Below are 19,212 nucleotides of genomic sequence, written 5' to 3'. Positions count from 1 at the left end.
TTTAGTCTGTATTTGTCCATAAGTACCAATGGCTTTGCATGTATCTGATCACTTGACTCATGCTAGCTTGCTCATGGAGAACACTGCTTCCATCTGCTGCTGTTCTGTGTGTTGGATTAGCCATTCCAGAATCCCAGACAGACCTGGAGAGAACAGGGTCATGTGTGGAGGGTGTTAGATATTCATTATAAACATCACTGTAAATATACTGTGTTTCATAGCCAGCTTAGAAGTGAATGCTTGGATTTGTAAGTGATGGAAGCTGTTGCACAGGACATGTCTTTTGGACTCTTTTATGGAAAAGTATTTTCTGGGATACTATGGTCAGATCTTTGTGGGATATTACAGTCAGATCTTCCTATATGCACTTCCTACAAGCTAAAGAAGATTTCCTTGAAGATTCTAGTAACAATAGGCTTTCAGAATCTGTGGGAATCATGGTTCTTGTAGTTCCGAGTGCAGGCAGAGTTCTAAAGTCTCAAGTCAGTTCTGAACAAAGTTATTCTGACATTGACAAATATGCTGCTGTCACACTGGGCTGACTGGATTCTTCTCCCTAACTCTGTGCTTGTCACTTGTCTGTTGCAGGGATTTACCTCAGTATGGGCAAAAGCAGTGGCAGTCTTATTTTGGGCGAACCTTTGATGTTTACACCAAACTCTGGAAGTTTCAACAGCAACATCGGTAAGTGGATGTCATAGGCAGACATTTCTGTGGATTTTAAGTGCAGCTTTAGTCTCTGATATTCCTGGAGCCTCAAAGTTAAGATTTCACTGTGTTATTGAAGCATGAAGGGGCAGGGGAAAGAGTCACTTCCTGCAGTGCTCACAGCCTAATGAGTTAATATTTTGCAGAGTTTTCAGTGTGACTATATTAACAAAACCTTTTGCCCTGCTTGAGTGTGCTTTGCTCTCACGTAATGCTGAGGAGAAGCTGGGATGATGGTTTCTGCAGTGCAGAACCCATCTGGAATGGTGTGAAGTGTCTTGCTGCAGTGTGGGCTCTGATCTTTCACACCTTGCATTGGCTGCCTAGTCTCTTAAGTGTTCTCCTGGGAAGCTGTGACCTTTTGTTGTGTGTATTTTGTGCAACAAACCTGTGTCTGGCTCTCGCAAGTGTATGCAAGAGAAGTGGTCCCTGCTTTGGTGTGTGTACGCAGTGCTGTCAGCTCTGCGAGGGACTGTTACTGGTGGTGCCACACTAGTAATGAAAGCTCAATTTGGCCCTATAATAGCTCTTTGTCTTCTCTGGGGTGATGGTCTGATAAATTCTGGAATGCCTTTTAATCTTTCTTTTCTCTCTTGCAAAATAGACAAGTGTTGGACAATCGGTATGGGTTGAAGCGGTGGCAAATTGGGGAAATTGCTTCAAAGATTGGGCAGCTCTATTACCATTATTAGTAAGTAAGCACAGAAAGGGATTCAGGAGGGGAATGCAGTGTTAGTGGCAGCTCCATGCCAAATATCTGGACATTTATCAGTGTTATCAGTTGAGGCATGAGGTCTCTTTCTGAATGAGAATGCCTTGGGGACTATATGGGGATGCTGCAGAGGAAGGCGCCCATGAGCCAAATACCACATGCCAGTCGCACTGATACTGCCTAAGGACTTCTTACCTCAGAAAGGTCCCTAAGTTTTCTGTGCATCCTGCATTTGACTCTTGTCAAAAGTGTGATATACAAGTTTAGCAGCTTAATGTTCCTTTAAACTTTTCAATTAACCTGTCACCTGTACATATGGATACAAGATGGGCAGATTTGATTGTTATCCAAAATGGAATCCAAACTATGAAATCTGTTTTCCCAGCAGGCACAAAGAATGAGAGTCTGGTTTTCATATGATATTACTTGAGGAGGGAGCTTTGCCATGCACAAGATGGTTGAGGGGGCAGGAAGGGAGGGTTTGGCATGGATTTCCATCTGAAGCAGTGAGCTAATCTGATTCTTCCTCTGCAGCTTGCGCACTTCAGAAACCAGCTATCTCAATGAGGCTTTCTCCTTCTATTCAGCCATTAGGCAGAGGTCATACTACTCCCAAGTCAACAAAGAAGACAGGTATGTCTGAAGAAATGCTTCTATTTTCTCTGTGTTAGAACAATGTACAAAAGCAGCAAATAACTGTAAACTGTAGGAGCCTAACTGGGATAAAATCAGTGTTGTTGAAGGAAGTTTCTTTCAATCCTTCTGCCATGATTTGGAAACATCAGTACAAGTAAGAGCTTTGCTGTGTGACTGAAGGAATAGTCTATTATTTGGTCCTGGATGGAAAGCTATTTGCTACAAAGATTTATCATTTTGAGTCCTGTGCATTATCAGTGCTAGCACTTTGTATACTGTGGCTGGAAGACAGGCTAGTTGGGCTGAAGTGGAGGAACCAGTTTGGCTCTAACCAGGCTTTTCAGGAGAACGTCAGTTGTGCTGCAGTACAGCAGCCCTCTGTAACTGACTGGGACAAAGTCCAAGAGCTTCAGGAGGCATAATGTCTTCCTTTCAAGATGCTATACTGAGCAAGGTACACTCAAAGTAGGACTGTGCTGTGGCAGTACAGAAAATGTGTTGCCTGCCAAGAACAGAGACAGTTATAAATAAGGATAGGTGGAGAACTCAGTTCTGGCTTCTGATCTCGCATTCTAGCCAGTAAATCTGGGTTTCCTCATTAGAGTAAAATTAAAGAAGGAATTCTCTGCGACCATTATCAAGATAAATGCAGAAGATTAATTAGGGAGTCTCTTGCCAAACATTCAAGGATCTTCTGGACTTAAATTAATTGCATGTCTCTAGTCTTGCTGATGTCTGAATGCATCTGTGTGCCACAAAAAGATGAAAGCTTCCCTGATCTGATATCTGTCGATCCTGTTATTTTCTCTCTTGAAAATGTCTCAGTTTCAGTGTGAGTGCTTGAGCTGTTTCAGACAAGCTAGGATTGACCAAGCATGTTTCTAGATGGTGTCAGAAGGTTTTAGAAAAGAATGATCCTGATGATCAGGTGATGCAGTGGGGTCAGATAGTGCCCATGAGCTCTCTCAAGGTTTGAAGAGCCAGCAATTTTATCTTACTTTGGGGAAGGGGGAAGCTGTGACTTTTGTTATGTATATTTGATGTCCCTGTAATCCATTTTAAATAAATCAGCAGCTAGGTCACTGCTGATCTCCACATTAATTCAGGTAGAACTCGCAATCTGTGGAGTGCTCAGCCTTGTTCTGGTCTTAAACTCATCCTCTCTCTTACCCCTCTTGCCTGCCTGTGTTCTGTTTTAATCTCTAACTTGGCTGTGGTGTTTCTGTTGTGTTTAGGCCTGAATTAGTGGTTAAGAAGCTGCGTTACTATGCAAGGTTTATAGTGGTTTGTCTCTTGCTCAACAAAATGGATGTTGTAAAGGACCTTGTAAAGGTATGTTCAAATAAATGTGCTAAGGGGTGGGAGGTTGCTGGTTATTTGGGCCTTTTTTTTCTAAGGAATCCAAAATAGAGTCTATTTTAGTTGAAATGTCACTCATTTGATCTGTGATGTGAGCTGCTGCAGCATAGCTCTTTTTTTTCTCATTTAATTGATTGTGCTGCTGGATGCCACAGGAATAACATGGCTAGAGCTGCAGAAGATACAATATGTGATCATGGGGCTAGGGAAAAACTTCACTAATGTATGCAGTTAGTTATGAATAAACTCTATTATTTGATGCATGTTATTAATCTTGAAAATATGGGGATCATATTATAACTCTGGGATCTTCTTTCCTGAGTGGATTTAAGAACTCAGTGGAATCTCCCTCTGCAAGCCTTCATGACACACTTGCTTGGAAAGCTGCAATTTTCTAGCCTGATGCTGAGCTTGTTTCTCTTCCCTTCCAAACTGCTATCCCTCTGTCTCATGTCTAGAACATATCCTGGATACATTTTGCACTTTCCAGAGGCCTATGAAAATTAAACCATACTAAATGAGGTAGCTATAACTATGAAATTGGAGAGGCTGGATCTGCATATGCCTGCGTTGTGGGAGTAAAGCACTGAATGCCTATAAACACAAGTCTTTGGGTACAACAAATAGAGAACAAGCCAATGTTGATCTTCCTTTTCTACTGTCTGACATCCAACACAGCGAATGTCTTCTATGCATCAGACATTTAATAATGACACTTTAAGCTCAACTGATTTGCTAGCATTGTTTGAACACCAACTGAAAACATTCCAAGAGCTTCAGCCTAGATAGGAGGGTACCCTTTAGCTACCACAAAGGGAACAGCATGCTTCTCCTGACAGCATATGCTTCCCAAACCCCTCAACAACCTTGCTGCAAGCAGCTTCTGCTATTGACAGTTTTGTGTAGGTTGTCTTACTGTCTCTGTGTCTAAGCTTCCTTGAACTGCTAGCTTAGCTTAGTAGCAGCTAAAAAAACCCATACCATTCACTTTCTCAGGGTATTTAAAGTTACTTGTGAGCTGAAATTTGAGTCCTTGGTATCCATGGCTTATGGTAATAACCAGTGACATAGCTGTATGTGAGTGGGATTGTTAATTCCACATATTCTTTGCATTTGGACCTACTTAAAAGACACTTTGCATTGCCAAAACTCCGTGTAACACTGGCATTCTGTCTCCTGAAAGAGTGCATTTTGGCTGGCATGTTAGTCAGAAGTCTGCTGCATATGGTCTCAAGGAATATTTTTTTTATTATTATTCTTAAAGGGCAGCACAGCTAACCAAATTGTAAAGTTACCAAATGCTTCTTGAGCTCTGAGTTTAAGAAGTGACTGTGTCCATCTTTGAACTTTTTACATCAGGAGCTGTCAGATGAAATTGAAGACTACACTCATCGCTTTAATACTGAAGATCAGGTGGAGTGGAACCTGGTTCTTCAGGAAGTGGCAGCATTTATTGAGGTGAGAATACCATTTCCCTCTTAGTAAAACTAACATTTTTTGAGTTCTTCACTGAAGTGTTCTTCTACTACCATCTCTTTGTAGAAAGTAGGCATGCCATGTGCAGGGGCAGTATTCCTGGCCAATTTAGTCACTGAAAAGCCTTTGCAGTAGCATAACACTGACAGCTATTCAAATGTCTGAAGGGTCAAACCTGGCCATGTCACGTAGCAAGGACAGAAGTGCAAAGCTGAGATGCCCTTGGTCACCTTACTGTTTTAGCTCTTAGTGTTCAGAAAATGGTGTAATTGAAAACATAGCAGTAACCACAGCCAATATTGTGGAGAGACTGCCAGCTGGAATTGCGTGGTTGGAGAAGCCAATCCAATTTGCTGATGTTTTGGTTGTGTTTCAAAATGTAATGGTCTATCACACTGACTATGCATAAGCAGTAAATAACAGAGACCATGGTGCAAGCCTCACAGCTAACTGATGGCCTCTTAGCATAGTTCTAATGAGACCAACTTAAGTTTGTTAAAAGGAAAATTTTTTTTTTTCTATTCTGTCAAATGAGACAGTGTTCAGCTTTCCTCCTTTGGAACAAGATGTCTGTGTAACACATGTATTTGGTGGCATGATCATTTGCTCATCTCTTGCTCTAGGAAGGGAAGGCAAACCAAAATAACGCAGGGTTCTTTGTAGGAAGGGTTGGTTTACTCTGCATGAATTTGTAAGGTTGTTGGATGACATTTGGTCCCTCAGATACAGAAAAGCTGAAGCTGAGTTTGTGTCAATAGAGAAAATCTGTTTTATCTATTTGCTGTACCTTCCTGGCTTGTACCTTGCATTTACTTGCAGTCTCTAAGAGCTGTTGCTTTTCCAGTGGTAAGGCATTACTCTGTAGCCTTCACAGAAACACACATAGAATCATAGAATCAGTCAGGGTTGGAAGGGACCACAAGGATCATCTAGGTCCAACCTCCTTGCCATGGCCAGGGACACCCTACCCTAGATCAGGCTGGCCACAGCCTCCTCCATACTGGCCTTAAACACCTCCAGGGATGGGCCCTCAACCACCTCCCTGGGCAACCCATTCCAGGCTCTCGCCACTCCCATGGTGAAGAACTTCCTCCTCACGTCCAGTCTGAGTCTCCCCACCTCCAGCTTTGCTCCATTCCCCCTGGCCCTGTCACTACCTCATATTCTAAAAAGTCCCTCCCTAGCTTTTTTGTAGGCCCCCTTCAGATACTGGAAGGCCACAATAAGGTCACCTGGAGGCCTCCTCTTCTCCAGACTGAACAGCCCCAACTCTATTTCAGTCTGTCATCATAGCAGAGCTGCTCCAGCCCTCTGATCATCCTCGTGGCCCTGCTCTAGACACGCTCCAGCATGTGCACATCCCTCACACACGAATATATGCATGGCAAATGAATTGGAGAAATCTGCCTCAGTTACAAAAAGAGTACTTTAAGTAGCAAGACCTTTGGACTTCTCTCTGACTGCAAATGTGTATGTTTTCTTGAATTCCTGATTTATTCTGGTTGCTTTTTTTAGGCAGACCCTGTCATGGTTTTAAATGATGACAACACCATTGTAATCACCTCTAACAGGCTTTCTGAAACAGGAGCTCCGATGCTAGAGCAGGGAATGATAGTGGGACAGCTTGCTCTTGCAGATGCGCTGATTATTGGGAACTGCAACAACCAGGTAACAGAAATTCAAGAGACTTGGGTTTGTATCTTTGGAATTCAGAGTCCTTCCCCCATAACATCCCTTCTGATCACATAGGAGATTCCAAGAGAAGTGAACATAACAATACTTTGATTGTGATATTTGCAGTGGCAGCAAGAAGTTCTCAGAAATAAGAGGCAGAAGTGAAATGTCAGTGATTAGACCTGTGATAGCGATGTCTTAGTGCTATATTCATCATGTCAATTGATTTTCATCTACTGGATTGTTCTTTACATTCAAGCACAAGAGGCCTCTGGGATACATCTAGGAAAAACTTTACTTAGGCTTTCACTTGTCATGCTCCAGCTTGTTGCAACCTCAGGGGTTTTCAAGGTCTTGATTTTTAGGTGATGATGATCATGAAGTTGTACAGACTTCATGACTTCTCTGAGCTCTTATTTCAGGTAAGCAAGGGAGTTGTAGCTAAACTGCAGCTTGTGTATCTCTTTCAAATTTTGTATAAATCCATAGCACTTAGAGGTTTTAGCACTTGATTTGTAAACACCCCAGAAAAGTCCATAATTTGCAAAGTAGGGGGCTGCAGTGCATTGACCTGGCTTGGTAGACCAGTAATAAATAGACTCTGTCCTCAGTAAGCTCTTCTAAAATTCATTCACAGGTCTTCAGGGATTTAAATGTGACACTAACAGACCCTTGAGAGACAGAAAATGGTCTGTTTGACATGGCAGTTCAATCTCTTACCTGTAATTTCAAAGAAATTCTGTTTAATCTCTGTCTGGCAGAATAAAACTGTTTGACTGTTTTGCAGGTGAAGTTCAGTGAACTGACAATTGATATGTTCCGAATGCTGCAAGCACTTGAAAGGGAACCAATGAATTTAGCATCACAAATGAACAAACCTGGAATGCAGGTAAGTAAGTAGTAACAAGCCTGGCAGCATACGTTAACTGGAGGGGTTTACCCTTTGAGTGTTGGCACAGTGCAGAGCAGATTAGCAAACATTCGATAGTGAAAGAAACGGCAGAAAGAGGTATTTGGACATCATTTTGTGAATGATTTATACTGCTGTAGCTGAGGTACTTCTGAAGGGGTGCCATGCCTGTTCTTGCTCATATACACTTACCCCTTCTTTTCACTCTAGCAGTCATGCAGCCAGATAAGTTCATCAGCTTGCTTAGTCATCTGAACATTAAATATCCCCTTCAGAGAAAAGAGCAGAAGAAAAAAATACTTTCTCTGGAGGCAGAAGGAAATACAAATATTTTCATTCATTGAGATCAGAAGTGATTTTTTTTTTAACTGTATTCTTGGGTGGTGCTTTAGAATGTAAGAAAGATTTAGGTACCAAATTTAAATGAGGGATAATATGAAGTTCTGGCTCAAATACTGTGCATCTTGCTTCACTGTGGAAGTAGGAAATGCATCACGAGCAGGACATTTGTGTGGGATGTATGTTGAAGATGAACATTCTAACAAATGTGGAGGGTTATGATGCTGCTTTGGTAATGTATGATTGTTATTTTTGTGTGTGTTGTTGGTTTTTTGTCTGTTGGTTTGGGTGTGTGTTTGTTTTAACAGGAGTCTACAGAGAAACCAGCCAGACGGGAAAACCCCCATAAATATCTACTTTATAAACCAACTTTTAGCCAGCTATATACATTTTTAGCAGCATCATTTAAGGTTTGTGAAATTGGTTCATCTGTAGATCTTTTTTAATACAGTTGCTGTGCTTGTGTAATAAAATTTGCTCGGATCTTTATACTTAATTATGACTGTGCAAATCAGCCACTTCAGAGTTAGTAGTATAACTAGAATATGAATCCTAGAAAGAAAAGTTTGTTTGCTTCAAGAAACAACTATAAAGAAACAGCTGGTGAGGTGAATAAATTGCATCCTTAGTACTGAGAATTTTGGGTGCTTGCATGCTCAGCCTTTTCCAGAGATTAAAAAGCATCTGTTTCCTCATGCAGACAGCCCATTAGAAAGGTGGAAAATAGATTTCTTTCACAGGTCTGTGTGGAAACCTGGATGTGTTCTGTTGTTGTCCAGCTGAGAAGGGTCCAAGGGAAGAGGCAGATGTTGCAGACTCTGGGGTATTTGGAAACAAAGAACTTCCTTTAGGATTTTTAATTGTTTGTGAGTTAGGGTCTGCATGAATCTTGGCAGCATTTGGTTTCCACAGCTTGGAAAGCCTCAGATCTGGCTAGATAAGAGACTCTGTGTGGAAGCAGATGCTTTTTTAGTGCTTCTTCAACCTGTAACAGCCTAGAGGACTCTGTACTCCTCTCTTTGAAAGGATGCATGTGATGGGCAAGGATATATACATTCGTGAAGAACAAAGTGAGGGGAAAACAGAAATAGGAGTAGCACAGCTTTAAATGACATTGTATTTATTGAATATTAAAATAAGCTTACACATTTCTTCCCTTGCCACTCTTCTCTATCTGAATTTTAGGAGCTGCCTGCAAACAGTGTACTGCTGATTTACTTGTCTGCCACGGGCGTCTTTCCATCAGGTCGTTCGGATAGTGAAGGTACAATAAAGGAATGCTCCCTGTCATGAACAGGGCTTGAATTCTCTTTATGTTCCAGGACAAGTGACCAAGAAAGATGTCACAAAGCTCCTTTTTAAAAGACATGTCAATTTTATTCTCCTGTCTGCTTAGTAAGATAACCTTTTTCTTCCATGAACAATAGTTAATTCCCTGTGTTCCAATTAGTGTGCATTAACCTGGGACCTTTTGTAAGGACATAACCATTTTTTGATGCATCAGAAGCATTGCAAGCTTCTCCAGTTTTGAAGACCACATGGCTTAGTTGATGCATCAGTGCAAAGTTAATAAAATGGCTAAATGGCACTTTGTGATTCTTTCAGATCCTCTAGCACTGTGAGAACATGTGGTTAGTAAAAGGGCTGAAGCATCTGCAGGGACTGTTCTATTTGCACGTTTGTTAGCCTGACAATTCAAGCCCTTCTCATGATTTTTGATAATATTCCTCACTTCATCCTCCTGTTCTTTGCAACCTAGCAGAATATTTGGATGCAGCTGCAATCTAAAAGCTGAAAAATGGTTGGCTGAAGCAAAACCTCTCAAAAGCTCTATTTTATATAATTTAAGGAGAAAAAAAAGAAAGTTTCTAACATCCTAAATATTGTACACAACTCATCTCTTTGAGACTTGCATTCCTTTATAAGATGCATGCCTTCCTTGTCCATCCCAATGCATGATTTATATGTTAAAGGGAAAATGTTAAAAGGAAAAAAAATCCCTGTCAGCTTGGGATTGTGGCAGGGATTTTTAGTATTTTTTTTTTCAACACTTTTAACATTTTACTTTTTGCTTCAACGTGGTGATAGGTTCTAATTAAACTGTGTTCTTGAAAGCCTGTGATATGTCCAGTTCACTGCATGTGTTGTTTCAGCTTAATATCTTGCCATAGAGCCATCTAAGTGCTGTCACCTGAAGAGCTTGCACAGTCAGACTTCAGTTTTCATTAAATGACTCCCATTGCCACTACATTCTTTTAATAAGGTAGCATAGTCTGCACAAAGTTCTACCTTATTAAAAGGGAGAGCAGCTGCAAGTTGCACTGTTCATCACCTGTAAGCCATTGTTGTTTGACAGATAATATGAAACATTTGTAACAGTGATGAATTAATGTGTGTTCTGTTCCTAATATTGCATTCCCAAAGCTTCCCTTAAAATGGAAAGGTGTCTTAGGTATCCAACCTGCAAAAATTGCATTTGGTGGCCAAATATGGGCCAACCAGCTCTGCAAATGTGTAACAGAATGAGGAAACCTGATATTTCATTTTGCCCATGTTAGTGACATTTCATACCCATATCAGTAGCAGAAGTATTTCCTAATATCTTTAGAACTTCTTTTTTTGTTCCATTTGATGGGGTTTTTTTTATAGCCATTCCTTTCATCTTTGCACTCCAGCAGACAGGTGGGCAGTGCAGTTGTGCAACCTTAGCAGAATATTTCTTTAGCTTACCTTTAGACCACAGCCAGGCTGTGTGCACATAAAAATTACAAATTCTGTACTTGACATCGGAAAAAGCAAACCTTTCTTTTCTCCTTTCTAGGAGAACTGAAAGCATATTCATGCTCTAAGCTCACTTTTCTATAAGTGTAGATGATATTATTATACCTATTCTGAGAGGCTATAGGGGTTTGGATTGATTTAGCCTTACTTTTTGATCAAATTCAGAGCCTAGGCTATGTTAGTTCATATGATAGCTTTACAAAGGTATTGATTTTCCTGTATGAAATGTGGAATGGGTTTTACTCTTTTTTTGCTGTGTAGTGTAACAAAACCCAACATCTGGATCTTTTGGATTTTGTTTGTGGATAAATAGGGAATAAGTAAATAAAGCTGTGAAGCTGCATTGCTTGCTTCTGTTTGATAGATGCTGAAACCACTAAAAGTGCATAGAATTGAATATGTAGTTCGTGAAGTCTCCACATTCCTCCTCCTCCTTCCAACTGCAGCAGTTGAGATTCACTTAGTTTTCTGGGATTTATGGTGGCTTCCTCCTTTTCATATAATCATGAAATCTGTGATGGAGGTGAGTTGCCTCTGCTAATTGTAGCTTTCTTTTTGCCACGTGTAGGTCCATATGATTTTGGTGGTGTTCTGACAAATAGTAACCGGGACATTATAAATGGGGATGCTATCCACAAGCGAAACCAATCTTACAAAGAGATGCACTGGTGAGTTTTCCTGAGTGTGACAACTGCAGATGCAGAAGAACATGTATTTAATTGAGAAAAAAATAACTGCATCAAGGCCTCCCAAATTCAAATTTTTTAGGATGTTAAAGTGTAGATTAGCTTGAGGCTGAAGAATTAGAAGTGAATGTGCAGCTCTAAACAGTAAACACTCCAAAAGTATTTCTGGGAAATTCTCTTACTGGAATATGTCACAGTAATAGTGGATGACTTCTTAAGAAGATAAACATCTGTTGGGAAAGAACTAACAAGAATTCCAATGACCCACCGTATTGAGAATACCAAGTGAGTTTTGTGGTGACTTGCTGAGGATGACTGAGGACAGGAGCATGGTCAGTCTGATTGCTTTTTGTCTGGACTTGGGCAGCTGTATGTCAGAGAAACTTCTGCATTGTCACAGCTTTGCAGCAATTCTGGGGCTCTGTGAAGTGTCTCTTTTTCATTGCAGTCTTCACCCTGGAGATCTCTACCCTTTCACAAGGAAACCCCTATTCATCATTGTGGACTCTTCAAACAGTGTCGCCTATAAGGTAAGGCTCCTGAAGGCAGCTACTCGTATGGTAGGATACAGTGTCAACCCCTAGTTAGCTTACACTTTTAACAGGCTATTTTTTTTTAAACAGTTTGTATTCAGTCTTTCTTTTCTTTTGAGGTTGTGCATGCTAGTCAGGATCTGATCCTATGAATAGGAACAAGAAGGAGAAGCACATGAACAGCCGCTCATTGGAAAGTAATAAATCCTCCTGGAGGGAAAAAAGGTTCAAGATTTCCAAGGTCTCTGGTGGGAGGTTTATTTTTGTTATATACCAAAGACAAATCTTGGGGTGTGTGTATGGGGGAGGGAGATAACTAATCTGCCTTTTTTTTTCCAGTCATCCAACATTTAGTTGCTTTTAAGCAACAGAAAGGACTCAAAGCATTGAGCCTGATCTTATAAAATACAGGGTGTATATATCTGAAAAGTATCTGAACCAAAGAAATAACAAGACTCAAATTACTGTAGAGTGGTATATATTTGCACAATGAGCCTCCTTCCTAGGGTGCTATGGACTTACAGTAGAATTACTCCAATGCCAAATCACCTGTGGGAGTCTGCAATTTGGGTAATATAGAAGCAGGCATTTTCAATCTCAGCTGCCAGTTGAATCTGGATAGCATTACCACATCCATTTCATTCATGAATGGGATATTAAGAATATGCTGGATCTGGGGAAAGTGCCACTTCCTTATGTCTTCCTTTTTATAGCTCCATTATGTGGAGTGAGGAAAGTGAATGTTCACAGCTGCATTTCAGAGGAGGAATAGGGACGTCTAGTGGCCAGATGAACTTGCTCCTTTTTCAGTATCCTCAGTCTATGTCATTTGTTTCAAAGGCATTTGTTGGCTGAAGAGAGGTACTAAATCAGTGATGAGTATAATATGGAATAGTTCTGTGTTCAGCCAGGGAACTTTCACCTGACAGTCTGAATAATGGCTTGGCCTCCCTACAGGGTTTTGGTTTGTTGGACTGTAATGCACTACAAAGACTTTTGAAATACTACTGCATTTCATTTCACCACATTAGATTTCAGTGCAAATCTACTTTTTATTAAACTCCTTTTCCTTATTTAATAGGAGGGAAACACACTTCAAATTGTTTACTTGTCTTTCTGAGAAGATAAGGATTTGACAGGGATTATTTTCCTCTGCTCTATCCTGACATTCACTCTGGTGTTGCAGCAGGGGGGTTTGGTTTTGTTTCAGGAGCAAAAGTGCATCATGGGTTTGATTTGTTTATTTATTTAGAATTTTTTTGCCCCCTTCCTCTCTAGTAGAAGTGTTGTTACATATTAAGAGGATCAATTCTGTAAGAGAGTAAGGAATTCCTGGTGATCATTAATTCAAGTAGTGCTCAGGATTCTGTAGACAGCTTAGAGCAAAGGATCTGTTTGGAGGTGATTTTAGCTCTTATGAGAATGCCTGTCAAGTGTGTATAGTAGGATTCACTTTCTCTCTTACATTTAGATTTGATAATTACCTTTTTATTTAGATTACTGTGGGCACACAGTAAGCAAAAAGTGTAATCTCCATTTAGTTTCCTTCCCTTGTTCTGCAGTGAACTGACCATTAGCAGTGTAAAATACACCAGTGCTTGCTGTGTTAAGTGTGCAGAGCGGCTGATGTGAGAGAAGTCCAACTCTGTATGTGTGTAGGGAATTTAGAAATGAGAGGTTTGGAGTTATTTCAGGACAGCATTATGGAAGTGACTGCTAGGAGCTCTGAACCAGATCAGAATAATGTGGGAACAAATGTGAAGCACCTAAAAAGAGAATGAAAGAAAAAAATATATAGCATGGATCCCTGTGTAAAGAAATACATTCAGCCTTTCAGAACTCACCTTCACAATGTATTGCCATTGAACCAAGGCAGACAGATGTGTAGGGGTGGGCTCTGTTTTCAGCTAAAGGTAGATAGCAGAGCTCTCAATCTCTGTATTTTCTAGCCCTTGTAAATTCCTGTTGTCATTCTCTGCATGCTTACGTGCTTGGATCCTTGTCACCAGAGTACACTGATAGTGCTGTCCTGTGACTATCCTCTGAGCATGTTGTGAGATGCTTTGTAGACTCAAGCACTGGCACAAACAAAGAGGTTCTATGCAACTGTGTGAGAAGAGAAGTCAGTGTACTGACTTCTTTTTGCGTGGCTGCTCTGATCATTTCTGTGAGGACAGTAGCTGGCCTGACATTTAAATGTCAGTGCTGGCAATACTGGCAGTAACAGCAACTGCTCACACATCTTTTTCTACAGCCCATTTCTGCTCTCCTGCACTCATTCTCCTTCTCTCCCCCTCTCTGGAGGGCTTAAATGGTGATGACTGAAAGTAAGTCCTGCCAGGAAGTGAGCTGCCAGTTTGTCAAATCAGCAGCACTTGAACAGCTTCCTCCCCTATATATTTAGCCAAAAGTGGAAGATAGCTGCAATTCCAGCATATCTACTTAAAGCCATCATTTATCTTATTTTAAACTTCCATTTAAATATAGATGGCTGTGTTCTTGAAGGTTACTACTGTATATATGGATCAAATTGTATTTTTATATTTGTGTCTTCTTGCAGCTGTGGTTGTCTAAGATTGCAGTCAAGTGCAGTCTTAAAACCAAAACAAACCCCAGCAACCAAACCAAAAACTGTAGCCAGTGAGAATGCAAGGCCTTTGTCAGGCATGTGGTGTAAATACTCAGCTTAGTAAAACTTCTATGTGAAGTGACTTTTGTAGATGAGGAGTAGTTCTTTTTTTGGAAAGAGATTTATATGACACACACTTTTAAAAGCAATGCTTCTATTGGAAAATGAATACCTAAGTGAAAAACTTGAGGCATAGGAAGGTTCATGTAAACATGGGGAGGATTTTTTTCACTTTGAGGACGACAGAACACTGGAACAGGCTGCTCAGGTGGGTTGTGGAGTCTCCCTCTCTGGAGATAATCAAAGCCTACCTGGATGTGTTCCTCTGTGATCTGGCAGGGGAGTTGGACTAGATGATCTTTCAAGGTACCTTCCAGCCCCTGTGATTCTGTGGAAAAAGCAGAGGCAATTTTGAAACACAAATGTGTTTTACCATTTTTGGAGTAGTCCAAGAGTACTGAAAAGTAGGGCATTCCTTATCCAACATCTAGATTGCAGGACAGGTGTTCCTGGTTCTCTGCTCTAAGCCATGGCTGTAACAAGTTCCTGTCCCATGTGGCATGTATGGCCACAGCACTTTTCTGTGGAAATGGGGAGCAGAGGGGGTGGTGAGTGAACCTTGATGTTCACCTGGGCTATGGCAGGCAGTTGTGTCTGGGCAAAAGCTGAGAAAAGCATCTAGGAGCTTGAGAGTCTTCTCCTCCTGGATGTATAGTTTAGATGGAGCAACTGACACAAGCAGCCATTTTCCAAAGAGCCATTCTGGTTTAAAGCCTCTAGTTGCTCCCCGTGCAAGACTTCCCAGCTATGATAACTTAACCTCTGCTGGGACAGAGTCCAAAACGATCTCAGATACTGTCAGGGAGTAATGTCCTTTCCTGAGATATATGAATGACCCTTGAGTTTGCTTTACAGCTGTAGGCAGAATTTAATTGCATTGTCATTTTGACTGCTTTGGTCTTTAACTGGGTGATGCAAGATAGAATCCAACATTTGAGTCTGCTCACGAGTACTGAGCATGCACATTACCTGAGACCATGTAACCTGACAGTGTGTTATCAGCTCAAGCTGGCTGCATCTGGAATGACTCTTTCTGGAGTATTAAAGGTTTCTTTATAGTGCAGTTTACTAATTACCAGATTGGCCTCCAGCTCCTGTCTTCATGATAATAGCCTTTTTGCTTCTTTGTTAGAGACCAAACCATAGTATCTAGCACCATAAATCTCCCTTGGGCTCTTAATGAAATAGGTTAGGCCTAGTCAACACTCTGTCAGATATGGGAAATGTTTGATTTTGATTAGACCAGATTACTGTCTATAGTACTTAGCAGACTCAGATTAAATTAATTCAGGGGAGCTAATTTAATTGAAATATACTGCCTGGAAGGGAAGGTTCTGTATGAATTAAGCAGAAGCTAGAAGGAATTTCAAAAAGCTATTTTTTTAGATGGTGCACAAGCAGATCATTTTAGTGATGTGTACCTTGCACTGTGAACCTGCCAGCCTAAAGAATATAATCTACAGTCATATGCCTTGCACTTGTGCTCTGGATGCATGGTTTGAATGTGTGCTGCACGGGGATGCAGGCAGTATTCTTTACATGTGTTATGGCTTTGCAAGATTTCAGTCTCAAGAAAGCTGTTTTGGTGAGATGTGGCATCTAATGAGGTTGTGCACATTAATTTTTTAACTTCTTTTTTGTTTTGGTGATGATTATTACCAGTCAGTGTACCTGCTGCAGACAAACAGTAGGACTGTTATCAGGTAAATGCTGGTGAAACTGGACGGTGTTGTCAGTTGAGGCTTCTGGAGAAATTCTTGTGCAACAGGATGCTTAGGCAATGTTTAAGGTGCTGGTGGAAGGTACATGAAATAAGTATTTAGTATTCAGAAATGAGAGCTCATTGTAGCAGATGTTAAGGTTATGACACACTTGCTTTAAAGGAAACTTACTTTAAAATTTTCCCCACTGGGCTCTTCTGTTTCATCAGAAAGAAAAAAGGAAAGAAGTTACTTTGGATCAATACTTCAGCTGGTATTGAGGAAAGCTGCTAGAACTGTTTTACCCTGAAAGCCAGTGGTTTTCACTTTTACTGCAGGACATTACTTTTTTTTCAGTATTATATTATTACTAAAAGCCATATTGCTATGAAAGTAGTGCCTACTACCAGTAGCAGTGAAATGAAGGAATTATAACTACTTTTTAAGTGTAATGAGTTATATTAGGTTGTATTTGGGTTATAAAGGCTCTGGGGAGACTTAATAGTGGCCTTCTAGAACCTGAAGGTGACCTGCAAGAAGGCTGCAGAGGGACTGTTTACAAAGGCTTGTAGAGACAACATGAGGGGCAGTGGTTTGAAATTAGAGGAGATTCAAATTGAATGTTAGGAACAAGTTGTCTACCATGAGGGTGCTGGAACAGGTTGTCCAGGGAGGTAGATGTGGCCCCATTCCTGAAAATACTCAAGGTCAGGCTTGACAAAGCTCTGAGCAACCTGATCTAGTGGAGGATGTCCCTGCTGACTGCAGGGGGGTTGGACTAGATGACCTTTGGAGGTCCCTTCCAACCCAAACCATTCTATGATACTACTTCTATGCTGTGGTATGAGTGAGTCAAGGTGTCAGGCTTACGGCTAATGCTGAACTGTGTGATGGGCAGTAGTAATGTTCTCTGTCAATAAGAGTCTTTGTACCCTTTAACATGCTGAATATTCAAAAGCAAGCAAAGTGACCATCAATACTCCCAAATTTTTATCTGTTACAGAATTTCACAAACTTATTTGGACAACCATTGGTGTGCTTGCTTTCTCCAACAGCATATCCAAAAGCATTACAAGGTATGTGCAGTATTGCATGTCCTAACAAGTCACAGTTGCATCATGTATCTACCCAAAAGAAATACAACTTATGTTCTTCAGGAAAGGATAACTTTTCCTCACTGTGTAATCCCTAAATCAGGTTCATGTTCCTTGAAGAATTATCATAAAGTTTACTTACTGTTTACAGTAAATAATTTATTTCAGCAATGATACTTATAGAGATAGATTGAACAGGTGCTAGGAGGCAAAGTCTCTCCTACATAGAGACTCAGAAGATTGCCAGCCCTGCGCTGGGATGGTGATTATTGGCACTGTGGGTAGCTTTAATAGTCCCAGAAAGTGAGCAGTCAGATTTCAGGAGAGGGTGGCATGATGCCCAGTTTTTTGATGAATAAGACTGTCCATGTTTAATACTTTAGGATTTACAATCAGTATCTTCTATCAGTCGTTTCTGTTCTAACTCTTGTATTCAAGTTAGGTGCTCAAAATGAAGAAATAAGCCTCCCACAATTCATGAGGAAAAACCTCATTTCTTGGTGTTAATGCACATCTGCAGTAAGCCTTTATTGCTAGTCATTGCATCATTTGGAGAACAGATCTGCCACAAGAGGAGAGAAGAAGTAACTAACACAGTTCCTCTGTTACAGAATGTAGTGGATGAGTGACTTCATTCTGTGGCAGGGACAGCTTTTCTGGTTTGTGTGCCAAGTGCATCTCTTTGTCTATTGATCAATTGATTTGATCTTTTGTTGTTTGTTTTTTTTTTAGATCAGTCTCAACGGGGTAGCCTCTTCACACTCTTCCTGAACAATCCTTTAATGGCATTCCTGTTTGTCTCTGGATTATCAAGCATGCGCAGAGGGCTATGGGACAAGTGTCAAGATTACCTAAGAAAAATCAACCGAGATATTGCCCAGCTGCTGACCCACTCCCGGTCCATAGGTACAGGCCTGAAGAGGCACAACTCAGCCTTCAGCAGACGCTGGGTTTAATTGCTCAGCCTTTTTGAGGGCAGAGTAGTGAATAAGGGGAATGCACAGGAATTCTTATTGCTCTCCCCCAAGACTTTCTGGGGTTGGTTTTATTTGTTGGGGGTTTTTTTAAGCCTTTCTAAACTGAGTCTCCTTTGCCCTCTCCACAGATCAGTCATTTCTTCAGTTTTTTGGGGATGAATTCCTTCGCTTACTTCTAACAAGATTTATCTTCTGTTCGGCTACTATGAGGATGCACAAAATTTTCCGGGTATGCAGGGCTAGCTGTCCCTTTGTGAGAGCAACAATCCAGTGCGTAGAGAACTGCACTGCCTCAGGACAGAAGGCTCAGGGCTAAGCATATCACTGTGACTTCAGAAAGATAACTGATGCTTACATGCTAATGCCTGCAGCTCATATGTATTTGTGCCTTTGTATCTCTCCAAAAGCAAGAAGCCTTTGACTTGCTGAAGTCTTATTCCTCTAAATAAGTAGCAGACACACTCTAATTAATTTATGTCATTCTGAACAGCCCTGACTGCTAAAAAAAATCTCTTTATAATTCAAGATGATTATTTCTACACAGCTAAGAAGGTGTAGAACAAGAATATAATAGGAAGTGGGGAGGATTAGGACATTATTGATGGAATGTATTCTGCTGCGAATGGATTTTGAAAGGCCTTTGAAGTGTAAATGAATAAGCTAGCCAGGAAGATGGTATTTTCCCCTTCTGTTAGTTAATTCTGTGCCAAAAGTGAAGTCTGCTTCTAGACCAACACCATTTTATATATGTGAGTGCTGGCTTATAAACAGCCTGCTCCATTTTATACACTGCAGGAAAAGATGGAAGTTAAGCACAGAAAGGCACAATATCCATCTGGTCTAACTGCAGACATCTGGTAACTTTCCAAGCCGAAGTAGCCACCTGAACTGCTTTGGTGTCAGGGAAAAGCAGCAGGTCCTCTGTTATTGGGGACAGA

General features: G+C 40.8%; 1 protein-coding gene across 7 annotated transcripts in view; it reads left to right on the top strand.

Moving 5' to 3' along the window:
- The window catches only part of SCAI (suppressor of cancer cell invasion), a 46,974-nt gene that overhangs the window by 21,371 nt on the left and 6,391 nt on the right, over positions 1 to 19,212 (top strand). For 6 of the 7 annotated variants that reach the window (XM_064171116.1, XM_064171114.1, XM_064171117.1 and 3 more), the window contains 14 exons: positions 589 to 684; positions 1,313 to 1,399; positions 1,955 to 2,053; positions 3,292 to 3,388; positions 4,775 to 4,873; positions 6,407 to 6,559; positions 7,353 to 7,454; positions 8,123 to 8,224; positions 9,000 to 9,078; positions 11,164 to 11,263; positions 11,730 to 11,811; positions 17,207 to 17,279; positions 18,030 to 18,203; positions 18,403 to 18,503. In XM_064171116.1, coding sequence (XP_064027186.1) covers positions 589 to 684; positions 1,313 to 1,399; positions 1,955 to 2,053; positions 3,292 to 3,388; positions 4,775 to 4,873; positions 6,407 to 6,559; positions 7,353 to 7,454; positions 8,123 to 8,224; positions 9,000 to 9,078; positions 11,164 to 11,263; positions 11,730 to 11,811; positions 17,207 to 17,279; positions 18,030 to 18,203; positions 18,403 to 18,503 — 1,444 coding nt within the window. The remainder of the gene's footprint in view (positions 1 to 588; positions 685 to 1,312; positions 1,400 to 1,954; positions 2,054 to 3,291; positions 3,389 to 4,774; positions 4,874 to 6,406; positions 6,560 to 7,352; positions 7,455 to 8,122; positions 8,225 to 8,999; positions 9,079 to 11,163; positions 11,264 to 11,729; positions 11,812 to 17,206; positions 17,280 to 18,029; positions 18,204 to 18,402; positions 18,504 to 19,212) is intronic. The other variant, XM_064171112.1, reaches the window with a different exon arrangement.

Source organism: Pogoniulus pusillus, chromosome 35 (assembly GCF_015220805.1).
Source record: "Pogoniulus pusillus isolate bPogPus1 chromosome 35, bPogPus1.pri, whole genome shotgun sequence".
NCBI lineage: Eukaryota > Metazoa > Chordata > Aves > Piciformes > Lybiidae > Pogoniulus > Pogoniulus pusillus.
The sequence above is the reverse complement of the archived record's forward strand: the minus strand, read 5'-3'. Positions and strand labels throughout refer to the sequence as shown.